The following is a 27,758-nucleotide window of genomic DNA, read 5'->3' as shown; positions in this document are numbered from 1 at the left end:
AAACAATAATTTCATTAAACAGACAGTTGCAATAGAATGGACATACCTTAAAAATTTATAAGTAAAAATGTTTTTGACAAATGTCTAAGAAAAATGTATTAATTCATGATAAACCCTAAACCAGTTTTTTTTAGCATTTTGCAATAGTGAATCATCTAAAATTGCATGTTAAGACTGATGAAAATGGGAATGTGGTAACCTAGTGGGTGCCATTTGACTACTTCATAAAAATTCTCAGATTCAAATATTGAATTATGTCTTGGAATAGCCCCATCTGAAAATATAAGAGGTTAGATTTTCTAGTTTCTAGAAATTCAATTTAAAAGCTTGAGAACAAGGAACTGAATGGTGGCGTAGGGAAGGCCAGTAGCCTGCCTTCCTTGATTGAGGGAATTTCAACTATATTAAGGCTCATAAAGGATGGTCATGACATATGGGTTATAGATTGCATTCCTATTTACAGGAATGATATCTTTAGGACTACCCAGTGAAATCTCAAATTTATGCTTTTGAAGGAACCAGTGAAAAAATATGCCAATTCATGGGTTAGCTTAAATAAGGATTTGGAAGAAAAATGGGGATTGGGTTGGTGTGCTTAAAGTGAAGTATATTGGGATCCCACTCTCGAGTCCAGGCTTAATTCCCATTTTGAAAGCTTATATCCATTTTGTATAAATTAAACACACAGGAGTGTAATATATATTATTATTTAGTAGTCCACCATTTAATTTCAGGTTCAGATTGACACAGACTGTACCCACCTACATTTCTTAGACTCGCCTAACAAGACAAAACCTAAGTCCCCACACAACCATAAACTGTTCTTCAATTGGACATACATTTCTGTACTTTCTATTCCCATTCATTCTAACCACCAAGTTAATCCACTTCATACTCCTACCCTATTTGCCTGACATCCTCCCCTTTATCACAGTCTTTGACATTCTATCTCCAATGAAAATACTCTGAATCCATCTTTCCTCTTCCTTTGGATTTTCTCCAAAACTGCTCTTTCCTCTCCCACCACGGACAGTACTTCTTCCTTTGATTTCCTTTCAGTTCACTTTACCTTTTTCATCATTTTCCACATCCACAAGTTAAAAGCCTCCTATCTATCCCAATCATCTTCGTTTAGCGACCAAGTTACCGAGCTGTACAAAATCACACCCCATGTCTAAGTTTTTGCCAGTCTTTTCTTAACCTCATTATTCAATGTGCCTGTCATCCCTGGTTAATGGACAGAAAGGAAAAAAGTCAAGGTGTCAGAGGAGAGGGGCTGTTGGGAGAAATACAAAGGAGGCAAGAAAGCTGGATGCAGATCATTTTGAATGGCAACAGTGTGCTGAAGACTTAGAAAGAGGGGAGGACTTTAGGTAAGTTATGTGGGGATAGGAAAAGGATATGGTTGATGGATGGAATGAAGGGAGGTAGAATGCATGTGCAATTGAAGACCAGTTTAATATAGTGAAGAAGGTTCAAATGTTTTCCTGGCGTATACTCATGATGATTTCTTCTCGGGATCTTTACCAGGTTAGGTTCTGCCAGCTATGCAGAGCCTAATCTGGTGGAAATCCCAAGAAGAATTCACCATGAGTTTATATTGGGAAGTGTAGTAATGAACAGTCTTTGCCCATCCAAAATCAACCTTAAAAGTTGCACTACCAAATAATAATATGATATTATGTGACAATTAAATAAGTTTATCTTTATAAGTTACCCCAGGAGAATTTTCTCATATCTGGTGATTTTAATTATAGTTATGGTACTACCAACCCTTTAAAATATGAAAGCAAATTGTGGCCTAGTTATTGTGCCCTGCCTTATTATTTTGAGAATGAGCTTTGCTCTCATATGTTTCCACAAATCTTTGAATTGATCACAAGAGGATCGAACAAGGTGATGTGAATATTCCACTTCTTGCATGAAATGGTACAGGTAGCAATGCAAGGATGCTTTTAGAAGAGGTATTTTATTGAAAGCATTGTGTTTGTGGTTAGTGGGAAGCTGGGACTCCACTTTCTAAACAACAACGCTTAATCTCTCAACTCTCCTGCATGCACTCAGCCCCCAGTGGTGTAACTGCCTGTCATCCTCCCTCCTTCCCTACCTCACATAGTTGCATTGGTATGTGCCAAGGGACATTTTATTTTGTTGTTTTGACTCCTCCGTTTATCTCCCAATCCACCTTCCTCCCCTTTGGAATAATATATATATATATATATATATATATATATATATATATATATATATATAGTAGTAGTAGTAGTAGTTTTGAGGGGAGGCGACCGACAGCTAAGGTCATTTGCGCCATAGGGGAAGGACAGGAAAGGATGAAGGGTGGAGAGAAACCCGGCGTCGGCATTAGCCTACTCTTTACGAAAGGCGCCAAGGGGTCCGCGGCTTAACGTCCCATCCGACGGACGGCGTACTCACTCAAAGTGCCCTCCACAAAGCACCGCAAGTAGGGATCGAGATACCTCTGAAAAATATTCAACACCGCCGGGATTTGAACCCGCGCCCTCAGGGTGGGAAGCCAGTACGTTAGCCCCCGCACCATCTCGATCCCCATATATATATATATATATATATATATATATATATATATATATATATACATACATACATACATACACAATATATATATATATATACACATACACTATATATAAATATATATGTACACACATACACAATGCAACCTAGTACTGACTTCTCACCTGATGATGCTTCATGGCAGTGAATAAATTGTGAATGTGTAGGCGTGGAGTTTTTTTTTTACCATTCCTTGCATTATGATATGATGAAAAATACCACTGACTAACCTAGCAAATTAGGAGATGATAGTTTTTTGTCATTATCAAACATTTCCACAACTCCATCTGGTGCATCACTATTGGCTGGGATCTTATCACCTTCTTTCCTTCTCCTTTTTTTCTTCCCACTTCTACTCCTGGGAGTTGAAAAGAAGTTCAATTCCGTGTCTCTGGATATTTCATCTGCCATATAAATAAGTGTTATTAAATCAACAAAGTCATTTAACTATCTCATTGAGGTGCAAGCATCAGGTGTGTGGTTCAAGTATGTGGTTCACATAAAGATATCATATGTTGAGAATGGCAATTGACTGACCTATCAAAGGAGATGATGACGGTATTAGGTCATTTTGGCAAATTTCCTCAACTCCATCCGCTGAATCACAACGGACTGGACTCTTATCAACTTCTTTCCTCCTCCTTTTTTTCTTCCTAACTCTACTTGGGGTCGCAAAAATGTCAAATTCAGCCTGCCTGGATAATTCATCTGCCAAATATATAAATGTGATCGAATAAGCAAAGGGTCAATGAACTATCACAGGTCTGTGGGTTCAAGTTATTAAATTTGGTTCACACGAAGATATTTTATGTTGAGAAAGGCAACTGACTGACCAAACAAAGGATACGATGATGGTATTATGTCATTTTGGGACATCTCTTCAACTCCATCCCCTGAATCATAACGGGCAGGGCTCTCATCACTTTCTTTCCTCCCATCTCTATTCGGGGAATTCAAAATGTTGAATTCAGCCTGTTCGGATAATTCATCTGCCAAATAAATAAAGAAGTCGAATAAGCAGAGTCATTTAACTATTTTATCTGGTGCAACCATAACGTATGCAGTTCCAGTACCATATTTTCTCATTGATAATGCATACGTAATGTAAACAAAAATGTTCAGATGATCACAAAAAATGACGATGCACGTCATATAATGAAAATTGAAAATATCCAAACATTTACATCCCTATGTACACAATAATTTAAAGAAAAGTCTCGCAAAAAAAATAGCCTGGATGCATGCCTTTCCAATTGTATTCTATTTTATACAGATCTGCTACTGTTACAGTTATTTCATCTGATAAATCCCTGAGAAAAAGAAGAAACATATAATTTCTATACTTCATTTAATCTAATTTGTAGTACTTCTTTATTCTAATAAATAGTACTTCATTTATATGGAGATTATATCCTATTATATACATGTACAGGGTTCGTCTGGAAAATAAGTGTACTGACTCCTGGGCTCCGCTCTGACGGGCTGCGATTGGAGGGGGGTATGTTGGAAAGCGACGCTGAAAAAGGCAGTTGGCTCTGAGCTGTGGTGTAGTGAGGAGCTCTGTTAACGCGAACCTCCACGCTCAACCCACGTCACGGAACGCGATGCCGAAGTTTTTGGAGCAGCGTTATTCCATCAAATTTGCGGTAAAGCTTGGGAAATCGTCTACCGAAACTGTCGGTATGATTAACCAGGCTTACGGGGAGTCAGCCATGTCCAGAAACATGATCTTTCGGTGGCACAAGATGTTCGTGGAGGGCAGAGAAGAGGTCGACGACGAGTCTTCGAGAGGTTCCCGATTATGCCTTCGCGGGAGCGTTCCAGGAATGGGAACGCCGCTGGAACAAGTGTATCGTCTCACAAGGGTCCAAGTGTATCCTACAAGGGTCCCGACGACGAGTCTTCGAGAGGTTCCCGATTATGCCTTCGCGGGAGCGTTCCAGGAATGGGAACGCCGCTGGAACAAGTGTATCGACTCACAAGGGTCCTATTTTGAGGAATATTAGCTTAAGATATGTAAAAGTGTAATACATTTTTTTTCCTGAGCTCAGTACACTTATTTTCCGGACGAACCCTGTATGTTAAATATATGATAGGATAGGTAGATCACTCGAATCCAAGAAATTTGTCACCTGAATCACAATTAAATGAATGAAGTGAATTTATTATTCCTTTCAGACACATAATTGAGTTCACTCTTCGAAGGTAACTCTTCTTAATCTTTTAGCACTGGCGTTGAAGTATTGCCTAGAGCTTTTTCAAATCCATTTTTTACACAAGTCACTCTAACACCCTGCAAACTTGCCAGGATGCACCGGCTTATTTCTTCACTAGATACTCTTTTAATCCTTCCTGATTCTGTGTAGTCTTTCATACCAGACGACATCCACTTTTCCCAACTAAAAGGTAACTTTGACATGAAAGATTTATTAACGGATAAATCCTGGTAGCCGACCAATTTCCTTTTTCTTTCGCAAAATTGATGAATTCTAGCTTAAACATAGCTGTATACGATTTTCTTCTGCATGGGTAATTTTAATTGTAGCAAATAAAAGGGCACACAAACCTATATCTCGTTACGACTTACAAATCATAGCAAAAAAGCAATAAGAAGGCATACTGTGTTGGCTTGTAAATATTGTTCATTTTTTGATCTTTCTGTTGCTTGGAATTCATTTCAATCACCTGCCTCTAATCTTCTGTATTACTACAATAGATATAGCCACAGGCAATTATGATTTCATTCATTCATTGCTTGTTACCATCTATTAGTACATGGATATAGATGTATTTTTACAAACAATATATAAAATATTTACACACATACATAGGTATACACAGATACGCAGAAACTATACACGTTCAAGATATCTATGAAGCTCAGGGCAAACGGCATCTAAACAAATAAATGATAGCTATAAAGTTCTGGGTGGCCATTACACAAAAGGTGTGTGTTATCGATGGGAAAATAAGGTAATTGTAATTGGTATACATGAAGATATGATACGCTGAGAAAGGCAATTGTCTGACCTATCAAAGGAGATGATGATGGTATTATATCAATTTGGGACATCTCCTCCACTCCATCCGCTGAATCACTATGGGCTGGGCTCTTATCACCTTCTTTCCTTCTTTTTTTCTTCCCATCTCTGCTTGGGGAGGCCAAAATATTGAGTTTAGCCTGCCTGGATAATTCATCTGCCAAATAAATAAACATGATAAAATAAGCATAGGGTCAGATAACTATCTCTCTGGTGCAACCATAAGGTGTGCGGTTCAAGTAATTGTATTTGGTTCACATGAAGATATAAAGTATTGAGAAAGGCAATTTCCTGACCTATCAAATGAGATGATGATTGTATTATGTCATTTTGGGACATTTTCTCCACTTCATCCGCTGAATCACAATGGTCTGGGCTCTTATCACCTTCTTTCCTTCTCCTTTTTTTCTTCCCATCTCTGCTTGGGGAGGCCAAAATATTGAGTTTAGCCTGCCTGGATAATTCATCTGCCAAATAAATAAACATGATAAAATAAGCATAGGGTCAGATAACTATCTCTCTGGTGCAACCATAAGGTGTGCGGTTCAAGTAATTGTATTTGGTTCACATGCACATATGACACATTGAGAAAGGCAATTGACTGACCTATCAAATGAGATGACGATTGTATTATGTCATTTTGGGACATATCCTCAACTACGTCCGCTGAATCACAATGGTCTGGGCTCTTATCACCTTCTTTCCTTCTCCTTTTTTTCTTCCCATCTCTGCTTGGGGAGGCCAAAATATTGAGTTTAGCCTGCCTGGATAATTCATCTGCCAAATAAATAAATATGATAAAATAAGCACAGCGTCATTTAACAACCTCATTGAGGTGTAAGCATCAGGTGTGCGGTTTAAGTAATTTTATTTGGTTCACATGCACATATGACACATTGAGAAAGGCAATTGACTGACCTCTCAAATGAGATGATGATTGTATTATGTCATTTTGGGACATATCCTCAACTACGTCCGCTGAATCACAATGGTCTGGGCTCTTATCACCTTCTTTCCTTCTCCTTTTTTTCTTCCCATCTCTGCTTGGGGAGGCCAAAATATTGAGTTTAGCCTGCCTGGATAATTCATCTGCCAAATAAATAAACATGATAAAATAAGCATAGGGTCAGATAACTATCTCTCTGGTGCAACCATAAGGTGTGCAGTTCAAGTAATTGTATTTGGTTTACATGCACATATGACACATTGAGAAAGGCAATTGACTGACCTATCAAATGAGATGACGATTGTATTATGTCATTTTGGGACATTTTCTCCACTTCATCCGCTGAATCACAATGCCCTGGGCTCTTATCACCTTCTTTCCTTCTCCTTTTTTTCTTCCCATCTCTGCTTGGGGAGGCCAAAATATTGAGTTTAGCCTGCCTGGATAATTCATCTGCCAAATAAATAAATATGATAAAATAAGCACAGCGTCATTTAACAACCTCATTGAGGTGTAAGCATCAGGTGTGCGGTTTAAGTAATTTTATTTGGTTCACATGCACATATGACACATTGAGAAAGGCAATTGACTGACCTATCAAATGAGATGACGATTGTATTATGTCATTTTGGGACATATCCTCAACTACGTCCGCTGAATCACAATGGTCTGGGCTCTTATCACCTTCTTTCCTTCTCCTTTTTTTCTTCCCATCTCTGCTTGGGGAGGCCAAAATATTGAGTTTAGCCTGCCTGGATAATTCATCTGCCAAATAAATAAACATGATAAAATAAGCATAGGGTCAGATAACTATCTCTCTGGTGCAACCATAAGGTGTGCGGTTCAAGTAATTGTATTTGGTTCACATGCACATATGACACATTGAGAAAGGCAATTGACTGACCTATCAAATGAGATGACGATTGTATTATGTCATTTTGGGACATTTTCTCCACTTCATCCGCTGAATCACAATGCCCTGGGCTCTTATCACCTTCTTTCCTTCTCCTTTTTTTCTTCCCATCTCTGCTTGGGGAGGCCAAAATATTGAGTTTAGCCTGCCTGGATAATTCATCTGCCAAATAAATAAACATGATAAAATAAGCATAGGGTCAGATAACTATCTCTCTGGTGCAACCATAAGGTGTGCGGTTCAAGTAATTGTATTTGGTTCACATGCACATATGACACATTGAGAAAGGCAATTGACTGACCTATCAAATGAGATGACGATTGTATTATGTCATTTTGGGACATATCCTCAACTACGTCCGCTGAATCACAATGGTCTGGGCTCTTATCACCTTCTTTCTTTCTCCTTTTTTTCTTCCCATCTCTGCTTGGGGAGGCCAAAATATTGAGTTTAGCCTGCCTGGATAATTCATCTGCCAAATAAATAAATATGATAAAATAAGCACAGCGTCATTTAACAACCTCATTGAGGTGTAAGCATCAGGTGTGCGGTTTAAGTAATTTTATTTGGTTCACATGCACATATGACACATTGAGAAAGGCAATTGACTGACCTATCAAATGAGATGACGATTGTATTATGTCATTTTGGGACATATCCTCAACTACGTCCGCTGAATCACAATGGTCTGGGCTCTTATCACCTTCTTTCCTTCTCCTTTTTTTCTTCCCATCTCTACTCGGTGAAGCCAAAATATTGAGTTTACTCTGCCTGGATAAATCATCTGCCAAATAAATTAACATGATCAAATAAGCATAGGTTCATTTAACTATCTCTCTGGTGCAACCTTCAGGTGTGCCTGGATTGGACTACTAACTGGAGGATCCCTGCCCGGGATCCTCCGTTCAGTAGTCAAATGCTCTACCCCCTGGACTATCACGACCCTCATACATGTATGTGTATATACTATTATTAGGTAATCTACCGGTTAAGGTAGGTTTCTGGATGGACACAGGTACTAAATAAATATTTTGTGATTCCTAACAAAATACAAAATCCAGTATCCTACTCTACATCAGACCCCTCTCCATTTCAAAGAAACTGCGGGAGATGCCGCAACAGTAACTTTTAAGCCGAACCCAGATCCCTTAATATCCGGTATCCCAGTCAAGGCGAATGATTTTTACACTCTGAAATTGTTGCATTGTAATGCACATTAGCGGATGACTCCGTTAAAAGTTACTGTAGCGGCATCTCCTGCAGTTTCTTTGAAATTTGTCAAAGTATAAACACAATAGGTGTTTAAAGTTTGCTTTAATCTCGTGGACTGTGGCGCGTCGCGCACGACTATGAATGCCTGTGACATTGTATGTACGGTATTTCATCACAACATCTTGTTCCTTTAAAAGCCCCAAAATTTCAGAGTTTAAGAGGACGCCTCGGTAGCTCAAGTGGCTAAAGCACTCAACCGGATATTGAGGGATCTGGGTTTGAATCCCAGTCAAGGCAAATGATTTTTACTCTCTGAAATTGTTGCATTGAAACCCCTATTCATCTCTGAGTACTTCCTTCCTCCCTTCATCCCGTCCAACATCCCTATCCTGTTTCCTACCTTTGTTGGCCTAACACTCTCCCTTCTATTACAGTCTTCAACATCCCACTGCCGGTCAATACCCCCTTCATCCACTTTTCCTGCCTCCATAGGATCTCTCCCAACAAACCCGTCTCTTCGCCCACCATAACAAGTACTTCCTCGTTTGTTTTCTTCTCTGTCCATTTCACCTTCTCCATTCTTCTCCACACCCACATTTCAAAAGCCTCCAATCTACGTCTATCCTCCTGCTTCAATGACCACGTTTCCGCACTGTACATAGCTACGCTCCATATCAAAGTTTTTACGAGTCTTTTCTTAACATCCTTACTCAAAGTCCCTGTCATCAACTCCCTCCTCCTTGTGAAATCCTCTTTGCCTAGCGCAATTCTTCTCCTTACGTCCCTACTACTTTGACCGTGTTGCTCCAAAACACTACCGAGATACATAAACTGTTCTAGTTTTTGCCCTCCTATTTTAATGTTAAGCTTGGCCTTTTTCTTTCTAGAAAATCGCATAACCTTTGTTTTATTAATATTGATTCTCATCCCATACCTGTCGCACTGAATTTCCAATTCACTCAGCAATGCTTGCAGCCCCTTGGCTGACTGACAAACTAAAGCTTGGTCATCAGCAAACCTAACTGATTTTACGAATTCCCCGCCCACTTTCATTCCTAACTCGAGTTCTCCCCATGCCTCTTTGATCATTTCCTCTGCATACAGGTTGAACAGCAACGGTGATAATGGGCAACCCTGCCTTACACCCCTTCCTAACCTTGCCCATCCTGCCTCCCTGTTTCTCACCCGCACCTGAGCAGTCTGAGACATGTACAGGTTGCGGATTAGCCTCCTTTCCCTCCAATCTATTCCTATTTTCTGCAATATACTCATTAGTTTTTCCCAATTCACTCTATCAAATGCTTTTTCGAAATCTACGAAACAGGCAAATACCTCCTGGTTGTACTCTATATTCCTCTCGATTAATAATCTCATTACTGCAATGGCATCACGTGTAACTCTCCCCTTCCTAAACCCAAACTTATCATCCCCTAAGTAATCATTTTCCCTACTCTCTATCCTTTTGTTTATGATCCTGAGAACAACTCTAGCTGTGTGGGATATCAAACTTATTGTCCTGTAGTCTTCACATGATGTAGCCTTCACTTTTTTCGGAATAGGGACTAAAACTGATCTCACAAAGTCTTCCGGCCAGATTCCTTCCTCATAGATGCTACGGATCAGCCCAAATAGCCTCTTCCTCCCACATTTTCCTAAGCATTTTAAAAGTTCCGCGGGAATGTTATCCACCCCCACGGCCTTATTTAGTTTCATCTCCCTTAATGCCCTTTCTATCTAATTGTCTAGTATGCCTGGACCTAAGCTATCTTCCTCTACGTCATATTCTTTTTCAATACCCGCCTTATCTCTAACTGTTAGCATAGATCTCCCTTCCTTACTTCCTGGTAACGATTTAACTTTGCTGTACAGCGCACCAATTTTGCCCTTCCTCTGCATACTTTCCACATCCTCGCACTGGGTCTCCCACCATCCTTCTATTGGTTTATTTGCTGCCCGCCTCAATTTATTATTTAATTCTTTGTACTTCATTTTGCCTAACTCTGTATTGACATTCTTCCATTTTCTCCGCTCATCGATCTTCGTAATCATCTCATCCGTGATCGATGGTTTCCAAGTCCTTTTAGCGTTAACGGTTCCAAAAGTGTCTTTTGCGGCTTTAGACAACCCTTTCTTGAAACTGTCCCATTTTTCTTAACACCTAAATAAATAACAACTAAATTGTGGTCAGAGTCCGCATCCGCTACCGGGAAGCTGTGCGAATTTATCACACTGTTCCTAAACCTATGTCTAACCAGGATATAATCTAGCTGGTATCTTTCTGAGTCACCTGGCATTTTCCATGTATACCTGCATCTTTTGTGGTGTCTAAACCAAGTGTTGGTGATGACTAGCCCCTGTCTCCTGCAGAACCCAACCTTTCTCCCCGCGGTCATTCCTCGTACCTAAACCGTAGTCCCCGACCTCGTCACCATCTCTTCATTCTCCTACCGTGGCATTCCAATCCCCCATCACTATCAAATGTTTCCCTGCGGGAACACACGCGATTATGTCCTCTAACCGATCGTATATCCTATCGACCTCTTCTTCCTCATGGTTGCTCAGTGGCATGTAAACCTGAATAATAACCAAGTTCGTCGGTTCTGCTTTTATCTCTACTAGTAATAACCTATCCGTTACCTGCTCTATGTTGACTACGCTTCTTCCTACCTCTTGATTTAATACTATGGCAACCCCTCGTTGGCTCTCGTCCCTGCCGCTGTATATTATTCTATTATCATCACTCCAGTAATCCCCGCTTGAAAGTTCGTCGGTTCTGCTTTTATCTCCACTAGTAGTATTCTATCCGTTACCTGCTCTATGTTGACAACGCTTCTCCCTACCTCTTCATTTAATACTATGGCAACCCCTCGTTGGCTCTCGTCCCCACCGCTGTAGATTATTCTATACTTATCACTCCAGTAATCCCCGCTATCTTTCCATCTCACCTCGCATAGACCTAAAATATCTATATTTCCCCTTTCCATCTCTCGCTTAACATTCTCCAATTTGCCTGTCCTCATCATTAACCTAACATTCCACGTTCCTATTCTAACTAATTTGGTCTTCTTCTCCTGCGTCTTCTGTCCTTCTGCTGCTGGTTTTCCCTTGCAAGGGTTTCGTGGGATGACGACCGCGGAAGCCCCACTGCCAGGCACGGCACACGACCGATTGGGCTGAGCCCCATAGTTGCCAGGACTCAAAATCTCTGTGTTGTCCATCATTTATCTAGGGAATGATAATTGAGGTGGTTTCCCGTTGCTTTCCTCCAGAGTGTTTTTAACATGACACCATCACTTACTGGCTGCCCCACTGGGGTCAGATGCCAATTCAGCCGCCTCACTGAGCAACAGACGCTGCGTGGACTACCTTTCATCTGGCTCCTAACCTTCGACTGTAGAAAGTATGTGATGATAGTCATGCATTTATTCAGTATATTGTCGCTCAAAGTGACTTTATATTATCACCACCTGCAAAGTCACTACAAACCTTACAAATAAGCATAAATGCAACATAAATTTGGCAACTCAATTTGGCAAAAGTATTAAACCTACCTGAAGTGAGAGAAGATGGTATGATCTCTTCTGAGGTTTCCATAAATCCAGTTTGTGCAATACCAACATCTATTGTCTTTTTGTCCTTCTTCTTTTTCTTCTTAAAGGCAGTCTGGGAGCCAAAAATGTCCACTCCCAAATATTGGGATGATTTATCATTGCTCACATTGACTGATATACACTCTGAAAAATGTGAAATGAAGAGTTGGGCAGTTATAATCACCTACTGAAGAAAAAATTTCTATAAAGTAGAGAACAATAAACTACTAGAAAAATATGTATTAGCATCCTAGAAGGAAATGAAGGTATCACATAGGATTGATGCTTGTTGGAGTAACTTTTCTCAAACTGAAAGCTTTTCCTTCTTAGTTTTCTCTCACGCCTGAAAAACTCTCCACCCTGTTAACTGCTAATCACACATCTACCTCAAAGCCTGGGTCAGCTGCTTGTGTGGATTGCTAATTGCTTCTTACTCAAAGAATAAGGACAGTTTAGGAAGCGGATTAGTTTTGCAGGCAATAATATTTGCAAGCTGGGGAGACGGAAATGAAGTAACTTAGGTAATATAAATTTAATAACCAAAGCTTTGGCTGCGGCTATTTCTTCACCACCTTAGTGCATTCTGTTCTCCAGTCTGCTCAATGCTGGAGAGGATGAAAAAATAGAGGACAGAAAGAAGTAATAAAAAAAAGAGCAGGAAAACATTTGAGTAGCATGTGAAAGAGATTAAGAGAGCTAATGTCTGTTAACAAAACCAACATGTACATATGATAACTGCCATCATGAACCAGCTAAATAAGTGCGTGAATGTATGTAATTTTCGTTGTAAGAGTTATCTTTGACCAAACTTGATCGTTGCCACCAAGAAAATCGCATAATTGCGACGTAATTCTAAAATAAAAATAATAAAATAAATAAGTTGTCCATCATAGGGAAAATGGGTCGATAAACTATATTCCCTGGAAAACCAGTCGCCAATTTATTTCCCTTTTGTTTTTGGTACAGGATTAGCCTAAAGGCCATTTTGAGCATCTTTCAAATAACATAAAATCTTGGACAGTATTAATTTTTTTAATACTTGCTTTTTGTCTTAAAAAATATTTTAGAACAACAGACTATGTTTTTAGTTTATTCAAAGCAATCTCAAATATCAATGTTTGCACAAAGTAATCCTGTGTACTTATGATATCTTAATATTTGATACCCCTCCCCGGACTACAACCTTGACGTGGTGGAAGGGCTTGTGCGTTCCGATGACCCCTAGAGCTGTGCTGGCAGGAGTAATAAAAATTGCTCCTGGTAGGGTCACCCATGCCAGATAGGTCGAAGGCTAGGAGCCAGACAAAAGGTAGTCCACGCAGCGCCTGTTCCTCAGTGAGGCGGCTGCAATGGCGTCTGACCCCAGTGGGGCGGCCAGTAAGTGATGGTGTCACGTTAAAAACACTATTGAGGAAGGCAACGGGAAACCACCTCAATTATCATTCCCAAGAAAAATATGATGGACAACAGAGATATTTTCAGTCCTGGCAGCCACGGGGCTTGGCCCAATCGGCCGTGTGTCGTGCCCGACAGTGGGGGAGGCAAGGCTTCCGCGGTCGTCATCCCACGAAACCCTTGCAAGGGAAAACCAGCAGCAGAAGGACAGAAGACGCAGGAGAAGAAGACCAAATTAGTTAGAATAGGAACGTGGAATGTTAGGACAGTGATGAGGACAGGAAAATTGGAGAATGTTAAGCGAGAGATGGAAAGGGGAAATATAGATATTTTAGGTCTATGCGAGGTGAGATGGAAAGATAGCGGGGATTACTGGAGTGATAAGTATAGAATAATATACAGCAGTGGGGACGAGAGCCAATGAGGGGTTGCCATAGTATTAAATGAAGAGGTAGGAAGAAGCGTAGTCAACATAGAGCAGGTAACAGATAGAATACTACTAGTGGAGATGAAAGCAGAACCGACGAACTTAGTTATTATTCAGGTATGCATGCAACCGAGCAACCATAAGGAAGAAGAGGTCGATACGATATACGATCAGTTAGAGGACAGGATCGCGTGTGTTCCTGCAGGGAAACATTTGATAGTAATGGGGGATTGGAATGCGACGGTAGGCGAAGGAAGAGATGGTGATGAGGTGGGGGACTACGGTTTAGGCACGAGGAATGACCGCGGGGAGAAAGCAGTTGAGTTCTGCAGGAGACAGGGGTTAGTCATCACCAACACTTGGTTTAGACACCACAAAAGACGCAGGTATACATGGAAAATGCCAGGTGACTCAGAAAGGTATCAGCTAGATTATATCCTGGTTAGACACAGGTTTAGGAACAGTGTGATAAATTCCCACAGCTTCCCGGGAGCGGATGCGGACTCAGACCACAATTTAGTTGTTATGAAATGTAGCGTACGTTTCAAAAAGATAAGGCAGGGGCGGCGAGTTAGAAAATGGAATGTAGAAGCATTAAATGGGTTGAAAAGGAAGGAATACAAACAGGCGGTAGAGAAAATCATGGAGGATGGTAAAGGGCTTAGTACTATCGAAGAAAAATGGGAAGTGATCAAGGAAGGGTGGTCTAAAGCCGCAAAAGACACTATTGGAACCGTTAACGCTAAAAGGACTAGGAAACCATGGATCATGGATGAGATGATTACAAAGATGGATGAGCGGGGAAAATGGAAGAATATAAATACAGAATTAGGCAAAATGAAGTACAAAGAATTGAACAATAAATTGAGGCGGGCAACAAATAAAGCAAAAGAAGCATGGTGGAAGACGCAGTGCGAGGATATGGAAAGTCTCCAGAGGAAGGGTGAAATCGGTGCGCTGTACAGCAAAGTTAAATCGTTATCGGGAAGTAAGAAAGGAAGAGCTATTCTAACAGTTAGAGATAAGGCGGGTAAGGTAATAGCCGACCCAGGAAAGATCCAAGAGAGATGGAAGGAGTATATAGAAGAACTGTACAGTAAAGAACTCAGACCAACAAAGTTAGACATTGAAAAAGAAAATGACGTAGAGGAAGACAGCTTAGGTCCAGGCATACTAGACAATGAGATAGAAAGGGCATTAAGGGAGATGAAACTAAATAAGGCCGTGGGGGTGGATAACATTCCCGCGGAACTTTTAAAATGCTTAGGAAAATGTGGGAGGAAGAGGCTATATGGGCTGATCCATAGTATTTATAAGGAGGGAATCTGGCCGGAAGACTTTGTGAGATCAGTTTTAGTTCCTATTCCGAAAAAGGTAAAGGCCACGTCATGTGAGGACTATAGGACAATTAGTTTGATATCCCACGCAGCTAAAGTTGTTCTTAGGATCATAAACAAAAGGATAGAGAGTAGGGAAAATGATTACTTAGGGGATGATAAGTTTGGGTTTAGGAAGGGGAGAGGTACACGTGATGCCATTGCAGTAATGAGATTATTAATCGAGAGGAATATAGAGTACAACCAGGAGGTATTTGCCTGTTTCGTAGATTTCGAAAAAGTGTTTGATAGAGTGAATAGGGAAAAACTAATGAGTATATTGCAGAAAATAGGAATAGATTGGAGGGAAAGGAGGCTAATCTGCAACCTGTACATGTCTCAGACTGCTCAGGTGCGGGTGGGAAACAGGGAGGCAGGATGGGCAAGGTTAGGAAGGGGTGTAAGGCAGGGTTGCCCATTATCACCGTTGCTGTTCAACCTGTATGCAGAGGAAATGATCAAAGAGGCATGGGGAGAACTCGAGTTAGGAATGAAAGTGGGCGGGGAATTCGTAAAATCAGTTAGGTTTGCTGATGACCAAGCTTTAGTTTGTCAGTCAGCCAAGGGGCTGCAAGCATTGCTGAGTGAATTGGAAATTCAGTGCGACAGGTATGGGATGAGAATCAATATTAATAAAACAAAGGTTATGCGATTTTCTAGAAAGAAAAAGGCCAAGCTTAACATTAAAATAGGAGGGCAAAAACTAGAACAGTTTATGTATCTCGGTAGTGTTTTGGAGCAACACGGTCAAAGTAGTAGGGACGTAAGGAGAAGAATTGCGCTAGGCAAAGAGGATTTCACAAGGAGGAGGGAGTTGATGACAGGGACTTTGAGTAAGGATGTTAAGAAAAGACTCGTAAAAACTTTGATATGGAGCGTAGCTATGTACAGTGCGGAAACGTGGTCATTGAAGCAGGAGGATAGACGTAGATTGGAGGCTTTTGAAATGTGGGTGTGGAGAAGAATGGAGAAGGTGAAATGGACAGAGAAGAAAACAAACGAGGAAGTACTTGTTATGGTGGGCGAAGAGAGGGGGATGTTGGGAGCAATCCTATGGAGGCAGGAAAAGTGGATGAAGGGGGTGTTGACCGGCAGTGGGATGCTGAAGACTGTGATAGATGGTAGAATGTTGGGCAAAAGAGGAAAGGGAAGGAACAGGATAGGGATGTTGGACGGGATGAAGGGAGGAAGAAAGTACTCAGAGATGAAAAGGGACCTGATATAGAGTAGGATGATGGATTTTGTGTTTTGTTAGGAGTAATAAAATATTTGTTTGGTAGTTGTGTCCATCCAAAAATCTACCTTAACTGGTAGATTACCTTAAAAAAAAAATATTTGATATGGCATATTTTAACCCTTGATGATACTTCGAGTTTCTATGGGATCCTGGACATGTGAGGATAGCAGGCAATAAGATGATCGATTCAGCTGCTAAGGGGGCACTCTGTTATCCTGAGCTGATAATTTATGCTGGGGCTTAACTAGCATCTAAACACTAATTGATAAAACATAGCCTTGGAGCAGTGGCGGGACAAGTGACAGAGCACAGAGAACGAGTCATGTAATGTTAAACTATTGCCATCAGCATGATCTTCCTTATCCAGGAGTAGTCAGAGAGGAGGCCGCTGTTTTTTAGATAAGGGCACTGCAACTTGACCTATCCTTACCTCTTTACACAACAGATGACACTACCTCACTGCAGTAAGTGTGACTGCCCTCTAACAACCTGACATCTCAATAAAGAAAATGATAGATACGAGGAGCAGGACATATGCAATACGCTATCTATGAATGGAAACCTAAGACTGTTATTAACTTTAAAAATTTGGAATTGAAATTTGAATATTAATTATATCATTGGTTATTTTTTATGATTAATGTGACTGCAGCTGCTCTATACTTTTATGATATACTTTAATAACAATAAGTTCAACAGAGTCAGGCTTGAGGTCGTGGAAGTTCATCATAATGAAATAAGGACAATTTGCACTTTTCCACAGTTTATTTAACGTACGATGCATTTCAAGTCACAGAGTCATCATCAGGTACAAGACCTGATGTCCTGAAGACCTGGTCTTGTACCTGATGATGACTCTGTGAGTTGAAACGCGTCGTACGTTAAATAAACTGTGGAAAAGTGCAAATTGTCCTTATTTCATTTAATAACAATACTTTATATCTTTCCATGCTCAATACTCTACATAGGTTTTAATTTTCTTTTTTAATTTACTTTAAATCATAATAGAGACTATGAAAGAAGCACAACTACTCTAGTTAGCGGTGAATCCTCACCTCCACAAAAGTGTTACTCTAGTACTTCAAACCTGTATATAATGGAAACCTGTTCATAGCAGAAGATTTTTACTGCACCATGAGATTCTGCAACAGGAATATTCCAGTTACCTTTCATATTTCATTATTCAACTTTTCATAATTTCTATCTGCCTTGGCATCACACTTTAAGTATTTTCTCCTTCCCTGACAATATCCCATCTATCAGAGTCTTCAACATCACCTCAACTTTTCCTTCAGATAATTTTATTTTTTCTTTGGATTTCTCAGCATCTTCCTCTTTTCTCCCACCATAAATGGGTAAAATTTAGACATAAGTAAAACTAACAGCCATATGACCTAATGGGTGATATGCGCATATATGAGAGGAGAAATACTAATGGATTTTATGAAGAATGTGGTGGTTCAGTAATTGAGAAACCAGATAATAAGAAAAGAGTAGCTCGATGAGGTTAAGGGGCCAACATTTGGTCCACAGGGAAAAAATGTCAAGAAATGTACCCCATAACAGAGAATTTGAATGACATGTTTGTCTTGCATATTCAAATAATAAAAAGATCATGCCTACTGTGAAATTGGAAGCTGCCATGTTGGAATGAAGAAGTGAAAATCTAAATAATGATAAGCAATGCTCATCTAAAGAAATGATATTGCAGTTAGTTGTTAAACTCAATGAAATAAATATCAGTACATAGGAGAAATATAACATAATACCCAGCATTGAGAAGAAAGAAATTCATATTTGATTCCAAGGAAATTCTAAATGCATACATACACATTATATGCCAGCCCAGGGAAGAGATGATAAATCCATAGCTCCTATTTCAACATCAAATATTAACAGGTTGATATTTTTGGTTCATTCATAGCTATGAAATTAGTGGAACATATAATAATTTCTTAACAAGAAAAAAAGGGTACCAATGCATTACATGTATCAAAACTTTTACTTAAGTCAAGTTGAACTGCCCAGTCCACTAATTAAGAAAGTATTTTAAAAGAAAGATTCAACAAACCTGGATTGAGAGTTGATGGCATAAGGTCATCTTGTGATATTCCTAAAATTTCTTCAGGTACTTTTACAGCAGATATGCCATTATCATTTTTCTTTTTTTTCTTCTTCGGGGAACCTGGAAATTTAAAAATACTCAATTTATAATCTTAAGAAAACTCATCATCTGGAGTAAATTTAGGTTTCTTCTTGGCCTGTTTATTTATTTGAATACTTCTATCTTCATCCATTTCATAAACTAAAATATGCATGGGATTAAAATTTTTCAGGTCGTCTGGTCACGAAATAAATCAACCCAAAATATACTAGAAACAAAAACAATTTCTTAGTTTCCTAATACAACAAATGCCACTGTAATATTTGTTACTTAATAAATAAAATTTGAAATTAAGAAATAATAGAACAACCTCATATAATGAAACTCATTTCAACTTTAAGACTTTTTCCTTGAATACATTGGAATTCAGTTATCATACTAAGCAATATATAAGAATGGGAAATAAATATAACATCAATTTCAACACAATTTGAGTACATTGAAAAATGATTCATATGAAAGTAAAAATTTCAGAACCCTAAACCTTATTAAGGAGAAAGAAATATACAGAGTTAGTTCATAAACTTAATGAAATTTATCTCAGTAAAATATATACTGCATGGGGAAGATGCCACATTAATGCCAAGGATTCAGTATGCTAGCAAGGGATAAGTTTTGAAGCCAATGAACAGAAGCTGTGAAGAATAAAAGAAATCAAATAAAATTCAAATAGCTGTAATACCAGGTGGATTAATGAGACAGCAATATGCTGAAGTAAATTTAGATTCCTTCTTGGCCAGTAAAAATACTTGATCACTTCTATCTTCAGCCCATGCATCAACTGTGAAATATACATTAGATTGAAAAAATCATCTAGTCATGACATAAATTATACCATATAGATATATACAGGAAGAAACATAATTTTATTGTTTTCAGTAATTTAATGGTAACACAAATTTTTACTAAGATAAAAATTTTTTATTCTGTAATTTGTTTTTGGAAATAAAACGGGGATTTTCGCACAGAAAATAAATAAATTTTGATATCATGAAAAAACAGAATAACCTCTAATGCAATGAAACCCATTTCATCTTTAGACTTTATCCTTAAATACATTTAAAGTCAGTACCTTAGTTAATAATAAAACGCAAACTATGTATCATTATTAGAACATTTGCATGAGTTTGCCTTGCAGCAACTGTATCTGACATTTTCATCATTTGATTATTAGAAACCCTCTTTGGAAGGGCTGGTTCGCTCTGATCAGTGCAAGAGCTATACTGGCAGAGGCAATGATATTTGCTCCTGGTAGGGTCACCTATGCCTAATAGGTCAAAGGGTAGGCATCAGACAAATAAGTAGCCAGTAGAGCATCTGTTCCTCAGTGAGGCTGCTGCAAAGGCACCTGACCCCAGTGGGAAGGCCATTTGGGTGATGGTATCACATTAAAAACACTATTGAGGAAGGCACGGGAAATCACCTCAATTATTTATCCCAAGACATTTAGGATGGACACAATACTGAAAATGAGACCTGGCAACCAAGCCAGCCTTCATATTTGCCAGACATAGACCCGTGTGGCTTTTTTCTGTTCCCAAAAATAATGAGAAACTAAAAGACAGACATTTAGCACAAAAGATGAGATAAACAACTCATCTCTGAGTGAGCTACAAGCAAAACTAAAAGACTGAATTCCAGATTTGTTTTGAGGATTGGAAAAAGAACTGGCATAAATGGTACAATATCTAATGGGAACTACTTTGAAGAGGATAACATTGATATAGAGGAATAAATAAAATTCTTTCCAAATAACTCAAATTCCCAATTGATTTGAAGACACCTCGCATATCACTAGTCTTACTTATTAAAGTTTGAACTGCACAGCCGATGAATAACGGAAGCATTTTAAAAGGCAGATTCAACCAACCTGGTCTGAGTGTTGATGGCTTGACATCATCTAGTGGTATTTCTGAATTTTCAGCAGGTATTTGCACAGAAGATATGACTTTATCATTTTTCTTTTTTGTTTTTTCCTTCTTTGGGGAACCAGGGTATTTAAACATTCTCAATTCAGAATCTTGAGAAGAGCTATCTTCTGGAGCAAATTTAGGCTTCTTTTTGGCCTTTTTATTTATTTGATCACATCCATCTCCATTCAATTGGTAAACTGTAAAATATGCATACGATTAAAATTTTTTGTCATCAAGTCAGGGTATAAATTAACCCTAAAATACAGGTAACACATACATTATATTAGTTTCCAGAAAAACAAAACTTCACTGCAATATTTTTTGCATCATACCTGTATAAAAATTCTGAAATAAAAGAAAAACCTCATATAACGAAACTATTTCAACTTTAGGAGTGTGTCCTCAATTACATTGGAGTTCAATTACCATACTAAGAACTGTAAACAAATGTTGAATATTTTAAAAATTAATTTCAAGAATTCTAAGTTCTACTAGTTATTTATCGAAGTGCATTCTGTGCTAGTCATTCCTTGGGACACGAGAAAAGGCACAAAGTGGATTTTAAGGCTCTCCACCTGCTTTCGTTTAACTTCAGAAGAGAGAGAAATGGTCTCCCTTTTCACAGAGGAGCAAATAAACAAAATGCCCGCGCAGCAGAAGTGTTAGTGTGTTTCACATACAGTACAGCTCAAGAATGAAGTCAGTCCTGCCCAGAATGCTCCAAGAAATGCTTCACTCCTCAAAACACTATCATTTTCATTACTACGTCAACTACTAATATTGTTTATTGTATATGGTTGAACTGACATTTTAAAGTCTTATAGTTGGGGACAGAGAATGCGAAATGAATATAACATCAATTTCAGTACAATTTCAGTACATTGAAAAATGATATATGTCAAAGTAAAAATTTCAGAACCCTAAACCTTATTTAGGAGAAAGAAATGTACAGAGTTAGTTCATAAACTTAGTGAAATATATAGCTCAGTAAAATTTACACTCCATAGGGAAGATACAACACTAACGCCTACCATTCAGTAAGCATGGGATAAATTTTGAAGTCTATGAACAGAAGCTGTGAAAAATAAAAGCAATCAAATAAACCTCAATCAGCTGTAATACCAGGTGGATTAATGAGACAGCTTTAAAGATGTTTTCATTAATAAATAATAAAAGAATTAATGAGGGAGAAATATAACAGTTGGATGCAGTCTACAGATTTTGATGGGACACTTTCAGGAAGAAGGAAGATGTCTACTGTTTAGCGGATTAGTGATTGGTCAAAACTACATGGAATCCTGTGAATTATGAGACAGTTGTTCAGTCATTAAAGACATGAAATTATTTACCAAATTAATGGTACATATAAAGGCTGTCCACAAAGTAACCTCTGTTGTGCTATAAAAAATACACTGGAATGGATACAAAAAAGTTATTATTTTCATCTCAAAACTACATATCTCTACTATTTTTATACGTATTCACCAAAAAGATTTACACATTCCCTGTTTCTCTGAACTAGTTTTCAAATTCCTTCTGCATAAAATTCCACCGCCTGAGATATCAGCCAACCTATGATGATGGCATCTTGAAGTTCCTCCTTCAAACCAGCACAAAACATGTGCAGTAGCCTAACTTATCAGACGTTTTTCCACCCAACAGAGTCGTAGAAATCTGTGGAAAACATTCTAAGGATTCTGATATCGTAAAACGCCGCTTTACATAAACTTTTTCATCAATTTTCAGGTGCAGTTCATTGTTCACCACAGACGGGAGTGACCACTTCTGTCATCAACATGGACATTTGTCCATTCACTCTCAAATGAACGACAACACTGATATACTCAACTCTTGTCACTTATCACATTTGGTTTAAAGAGTGCACAAATTTCCTTATGATGAATGTCAGCAGCTTTGAAGTTTTTTTTAATCAGTAAAAATCTTATCACTGAACGGACTTCACATTTGGTGGGAATTTCAATTGTGCTGTTCATTTTGACTCGCTGTAAACAAATGACAAGCGGCACGACCTTCCAACCACTGCAGTTCGAGGCATACTGACCTACTGTGTGCGTCAATACAGCGACCATTCGGCTCCCTCCATGTATCCTCATGCTACATGAAAACGGAGGTGACTTTCTAGACAGCCCTCATAATTGATTTGTTATATGAAGACTCAACTTCTGAAGAAGAGGCTTCAAGTTATTCTTCATCTTACTCTGGAGATGAATTTATTGCTTTTGAGAACCCACCCACCTTCTTATCAAAGGGTTCATGATTTGAGTCCCATTTAACACCTTGTGGTTTGCTCTCGTATGTCTTAGTACATCAATTAGTACGCCTTTTGCCACCAGTATCAAGTGGCTGCTCAAGCATTAATACGTGTTCATATAGTCTTCTGGTTTTTACGCCCGGTGGATTATTTTCAAACTATCAGGTGCTATTTCTTTCATCCTTATCTGCCTAGAAGGTTTTCACTTTGATTTTGTAAAATTTTAAGGTGTTTTGGAGAGATTTTTTTATTTTTTTACTGTAACATTTATAGTTACCCCTTACGCAATCACGGCTGCATAAAATAGAAGGGGAATGAGACAAAATGATATTTTAATGTTTTTGCTGATGATGTTTCAAGTCATGAAGAAACTGAGGGAAGTTCTGATGAAAATGATAGCGAAATCCCAAGTGACAGAGATGAATTGTAATAACTACCAAGAAAACTGTTTGTGCTCTACTGTTGCAGTACTCCAGGGATCCTGAAGTTGATGACAGTAATGATAACTAACACAACGAGTGGTAATTAATGTTTTATTTTGTCTGGACAATGACGTTATTCCCGCTTAATAAACATTTGCTGGAACACCATTAGTGAAAATTGCTCCACATGATCAAAAATATACGAGTGACATATTTAGTTTATTTATTGGGGATGACCTCCTTTCAATGATGGCAGAGGAATCAAATCACTTTCATGAGCATAATCTGAATGAGTTCAAATAATCTTCTAAAAGTTTGAAGTAGCATGGTTTAGCCAATGGAAAATAATAAAAAAACTTTTTAGGATTGGTCATCCTTATGGGCAGTTGCATAAAAACAGAATAAGTGATTACTGGACACTGAACCCTCTCACAGAAACACACATTTCACAATAATGAGAAAGACTACAAAGTTATCAAATATGTCAGCGCTGTATTTGTTGAACAGTGCCCTAATCAATTCTTTTAGGATGTATATGCACTTAATGGAAAACAAATTGTGCGCAAATAATTCTTTCATGATGTTACACGGAACTGCGTGAGTCACAGAGACTCAGAGAAGCCCATCTCAAACACTATTGAGAAAAATATTCACATTTTTCCTACAGGGTGTGCACCAAAGATGAACCCACTGGGAAGACTTTTTAATGGACATGAAAAAGCAAAAAGTAGAGAAGATATTTAGCTTAAGTAGAGAAAAAAGTTGGTGCTGGGAGCAAGAAAATTCCTAAGAGACCTTGAAGAGTTGGTGCAGCTAAGAAAAGGAGAAGTGAAACCTACTTCATTTGTGGATTTTCTTGTATTCTATTCCTTTAAGGGACATGTTTTGAAAAATACCACACACTAGTTGAATACTCTGGTATATAGTCTCTAAGCATTTAATATTTCCTTAACAATATTTGCTAGCACAGGAGTTGTGTATGTTTTATTGAATGCCTATAACTTTCATGCGGAGGCACAAAAAATGGCCAGCCTCAAGGGCTGGTTAATTTAAAGGCCATTGGCACACTAAGTGTTGAGGTGTAATGATTTGTTAATTGTAGAGGTTCACCACTTGGGAAACCTGATGACAATCCAAGAGTAGCTCTTAGGGATTAGAGGCCAAAAGATAGGGCCACAGAGAAATAATGTGCCCCATACCATGGCATTAGAATAAAATGCTAACCTTGCATATTCAAATAATGAAATGATCATAGTCACTGTGAAAGTGGAAGCTGCCATGGAGGATACGTGGAGTATACATCTAAATAATTATTAGCAATGCTAGTCTCATGCAACAATATCTACTATTTGGTTAATAAACTTAATGAAATGGCTCCGAGTAACATATCAACTGCATTGGGAAAATATAACTAAACGACTAGGTTTCAGAAGAAGTAAATTCATACATGGTTTCAGGAAAACTCCTCACGCATGCATGCATTCACATTGTCCCCCAGCCTAAGTAAGAAATGATTAATCTATATCTCCCTTTTCAAGTCTTAACAATACAAAACAGTACCAAATGCATTACACTTATCAACAGTATAAGCGAAGTTGAACTGCACAGCCCAAGAATAAAGGAAGCATTTTAAAAGACAGATTCAACAAACCTGGATGGACAGTTGACGGCATGAAGTCATCTTGTGATATTTCTAAAATTTTATCGGGTACTTGCACAGCAGATATGCCATTATCATTTTTCTTTTTTTTCTTCTTTGGGGAACCTGGAAATTTAAAAATACTCAACTCAGAATCTTAAGAAAACTCATCTTCTGAAGTAAATTTAGGCTTCTTCTAGGCTTGTTTATTTTTTTGATCAACTCCATGTTAATCCAATTCATAAACTGTAAAATATGATTAAAAATTTTCAAGTCCTCTGGTTAGGACATGAATTCTACCTCAATATAATATAAAACAATTTCATTAGTTTCCTGATACAACAGAATTTCACTGCCATATTTTTTGCATAATAAATAAAATTTGAAATTCTGAAATACCAGAACATATAATGAGGGGCAGTCAAATGAAAACCGAACTAATGCTACAACATGACTGTGGAATGGTTTCATTCACAAGTAATAACCAAAAGCATTGATACATTTATCCCACTGGGAGACAAGAAGATCAATTCCAGTTTTGTAGAAAGAGGTAGGTTGTTGATGGATCCATCCAAAACCACACCCACTCTTGCACTTTCTTATCTGATTGAAACCGATATTCACCAATGTCTTTCTTTAGGTCCACAAAGATGTAAAAATCACAAGGTGAAAGATTCAGGCTGTACACAGGATGCTGAAGTGCTTCCCAGCCAAATCACAGCCTTTGTCAGATTGGCAGTATGGAGGTGAGAATAATCATGCAACAGGATGATTCAGTCCAACAGGTTTCCAGAGCATTTTGACTTTATGGTGTATTTCAGTGTCTGCTAAGTGCTTTGATATAGTAGTGTTGCGAATTGATTGTGGTTCCATGCTCAAGGAAGTCGACAAGCAGAGGGCCCCTGCAGTCAAAGAGAAGGTCATCATGACTTTCCTGGAACTTGTTTGAACAGCTTTGGATTTATCTGGTGGGGGAGAATATGGATTTTTCCATTGTTGGCTTTGCCGTTTGTTCTTGGGCTAAAAATGGTGGCACCACGTTTCGCCCCATGATGAAATGAGACAGGAATGCATACTCTTACTTGTGGTACTGCTTCAGATGACTCACACATGATGCCATTCTGTCAACCTTTAGTTCCTCTGTCAGTTGATGCGGAACCCACTGCGTACTAACATTGTGGAAATGCAAGTGATCTTTGATAACGACATGCATGGAGCCATGGCTAATGCTGACCTGAAAACGAATTTCTTCCTCCATGATTCGTTGGTTTTCCCAGATGAGGCCATCAATCCACCTTATCACATCATGGTTAATGTCTTGAAGGGCCTGTCCTGGGTGCACATAGTCTTGCAGTGATGTACATCCTTCTTGGAATCTCCTGCGCCACTCGTGCACATGTCAGGGACATGCGGTGTTCACCATACACAGCAGACATGCAACGATGAATTTTGCATACTCCAGCCCCCTCAGCCACCAGAAAACAAACCCACCTCTCTGCTCTTCTTTGATTGCCTCCATTTCTACAGCTGGACCTACACACTAGACCAGTCTGAACACCAACAAGGACACAACCCAACAACCTTGTATGCCTGTGAGTTGTCAATATGCAGTTCTCCTACCACATCGATGGCAGCATCGATAGAGAACAATAGTGTTGCCACCTTTTGCATGGACAGTGTGTTATGGTTGGCATTCGGTTTTCATTTGACTGCACCTCATATATTTATAAACTCAAAAATTTAGAAACATAAACCTAATGATGAAGAGAGAGATGATGCATTATGGAAATAATTAAGGTTCTGGAAAATCTACCGGAGTGAAGCAAACAGCAGCAAAAAATTTGCATATACAATGAATCAAGGTGAAGTTTGAAACTGAAATGACTATACACATCCACAGCATATGGCAGGGTTTGAAATTGGAAAATTAAGTAATATCTGTAATATCTTTTGCTTGTCCAAATTCTTCTTCTTGTAATTAAGGATTAAAAAATAAGCCACTTTAATCCTCAGCTGATGATTGAGTTTTATAATGGAGCAAAGAAAGAAAGTTTCACTGAAGTCAACATAAATAAAAAATGCTTATATAAGCAACGGAAACAAGAGAAGATATTTTATAATATCAATATTCTTCTATTCATATGACTATTTATGCCGTAAGATAGTAGCATTGTCTTATTCACAAGTACCTTCTTCAGTTGAGTTCTCATTGTTCTTTTTCCTTTTCTTCTTTTTCTTCTCTCTGAGATTTTGGAAATTAAAGTTGTCCCTTTCTGGATCCTGGGATGAACTTTTAGTTTCTGTACATAAATTATGAAAAGTCAAGACGCATATTTCAGGAAAAACTGATGTTTTAGAGAAAAACATAGGAAGTACAGCACAATACATCTGATACAACCGATTAATTCATTTAGCACAATTCATAATATGACTTCAACTAATGAGAATGTTCAATGCTAAAAATTTAATAATGCCCCAAATTATTTTTTTAGATCTATGATCCTGATCCATTGTTACATTAGGTCTTTTACACATGCATATTTATATTATAATTAGTATATTAAACATGGTAAACATATGGTATGAACATATGTTTTTTGATAAGCCCTTTAAAACTAC

At 38.5% G+C, this 27,758-nt stretch overlaps 1 protein-coding gene across 1 annotated transcript in view; it reads right to left on the bottom strand.

The window, feature by feature from the left end:
- Positions 1-27,758, bottom strand: part of LOC139692486 (claspin-like) — a 57,674-nt gene that overhangs the window by 17,850 nt on the left and 12,066 nt on the right. Inside the window, exons 5-21 of the mRNA XM_071590704.1 lie at positions 27,329-27,439; positions 25,152-25,265; positions 20,764-21,003; positions 18,801-18,914; positions 12,256-12,438; positions 8,106-8,276; positions 7,794-7,964; positions 7,484-7,654; positions 7,174-7,344; positions 6,862-7,032; positions 6,552-6,722; positions 6,240-6,410; positions 5,930-6,100; positions 5,623-5,790; positions 3,426-3,581; positions 3,130-3,300; positions 2,823-2,996 (exon numbers count right to left, since the gene is read on the bottom strand). Of these exons, the coding sequence (XP_071446805.1) occupies positions 2,823-2,996; positions 3,130-3,300; positions 3,426-3,581; positions 5,623-5,790; positions 5,930-6,100; positions 6,240-6,410; positions 6,552-6,722; positions 6,862-7,032; positions 7,174-7,344; positions 7,484-7,654; positions 7,794-7,964; positions 8,106-8,276; positions 12,256-12,438; positions 18,801-18,914; positions 20,764-21,003; positions 25,152-25,265; positions 27,329-27,439 (2,799 nt within the window). The remainder of the gene's footprint in view (positions 1-2,822; positions 2,997-3,129; positions 3,301-3,425; positions 3,582-5,622; positions 5,791-5,929; positions 6,101-6,239; positions 6,411-6,551; positions 6,723-6,861; positions 7,033-7,173; positions 7,345-7,483; positions 7,655-7,793; positions 7,965-8,105; positions 8,277-12,255; positions 12,439-18,800; positions 18,915-20,763; positions 21,004-25,151; positions 25,266-27,328; positions 27,440-27,758) is intronic.

The sequence above is a fragment of the Hetaerina americana genome, unplaced genomic scaffold (assembly GCF_022747635.1).
Source record: "Hetaerina americana unplaced genomic scaffold, ioHetAmer1.1.p SCAF_4, whole genome shotgun sequence".
Taxonomy (NCBI): Eukaryota; Metazoa; Arthropoda; class Insecta; order Odonata; family Calopterygidae; genus Hetaerina; species Hetaerina americana.
Note: the sequence above shows the minus strand (reverse complement) of the source record. Positions and strands in the feature narration are given on the sequence as shown.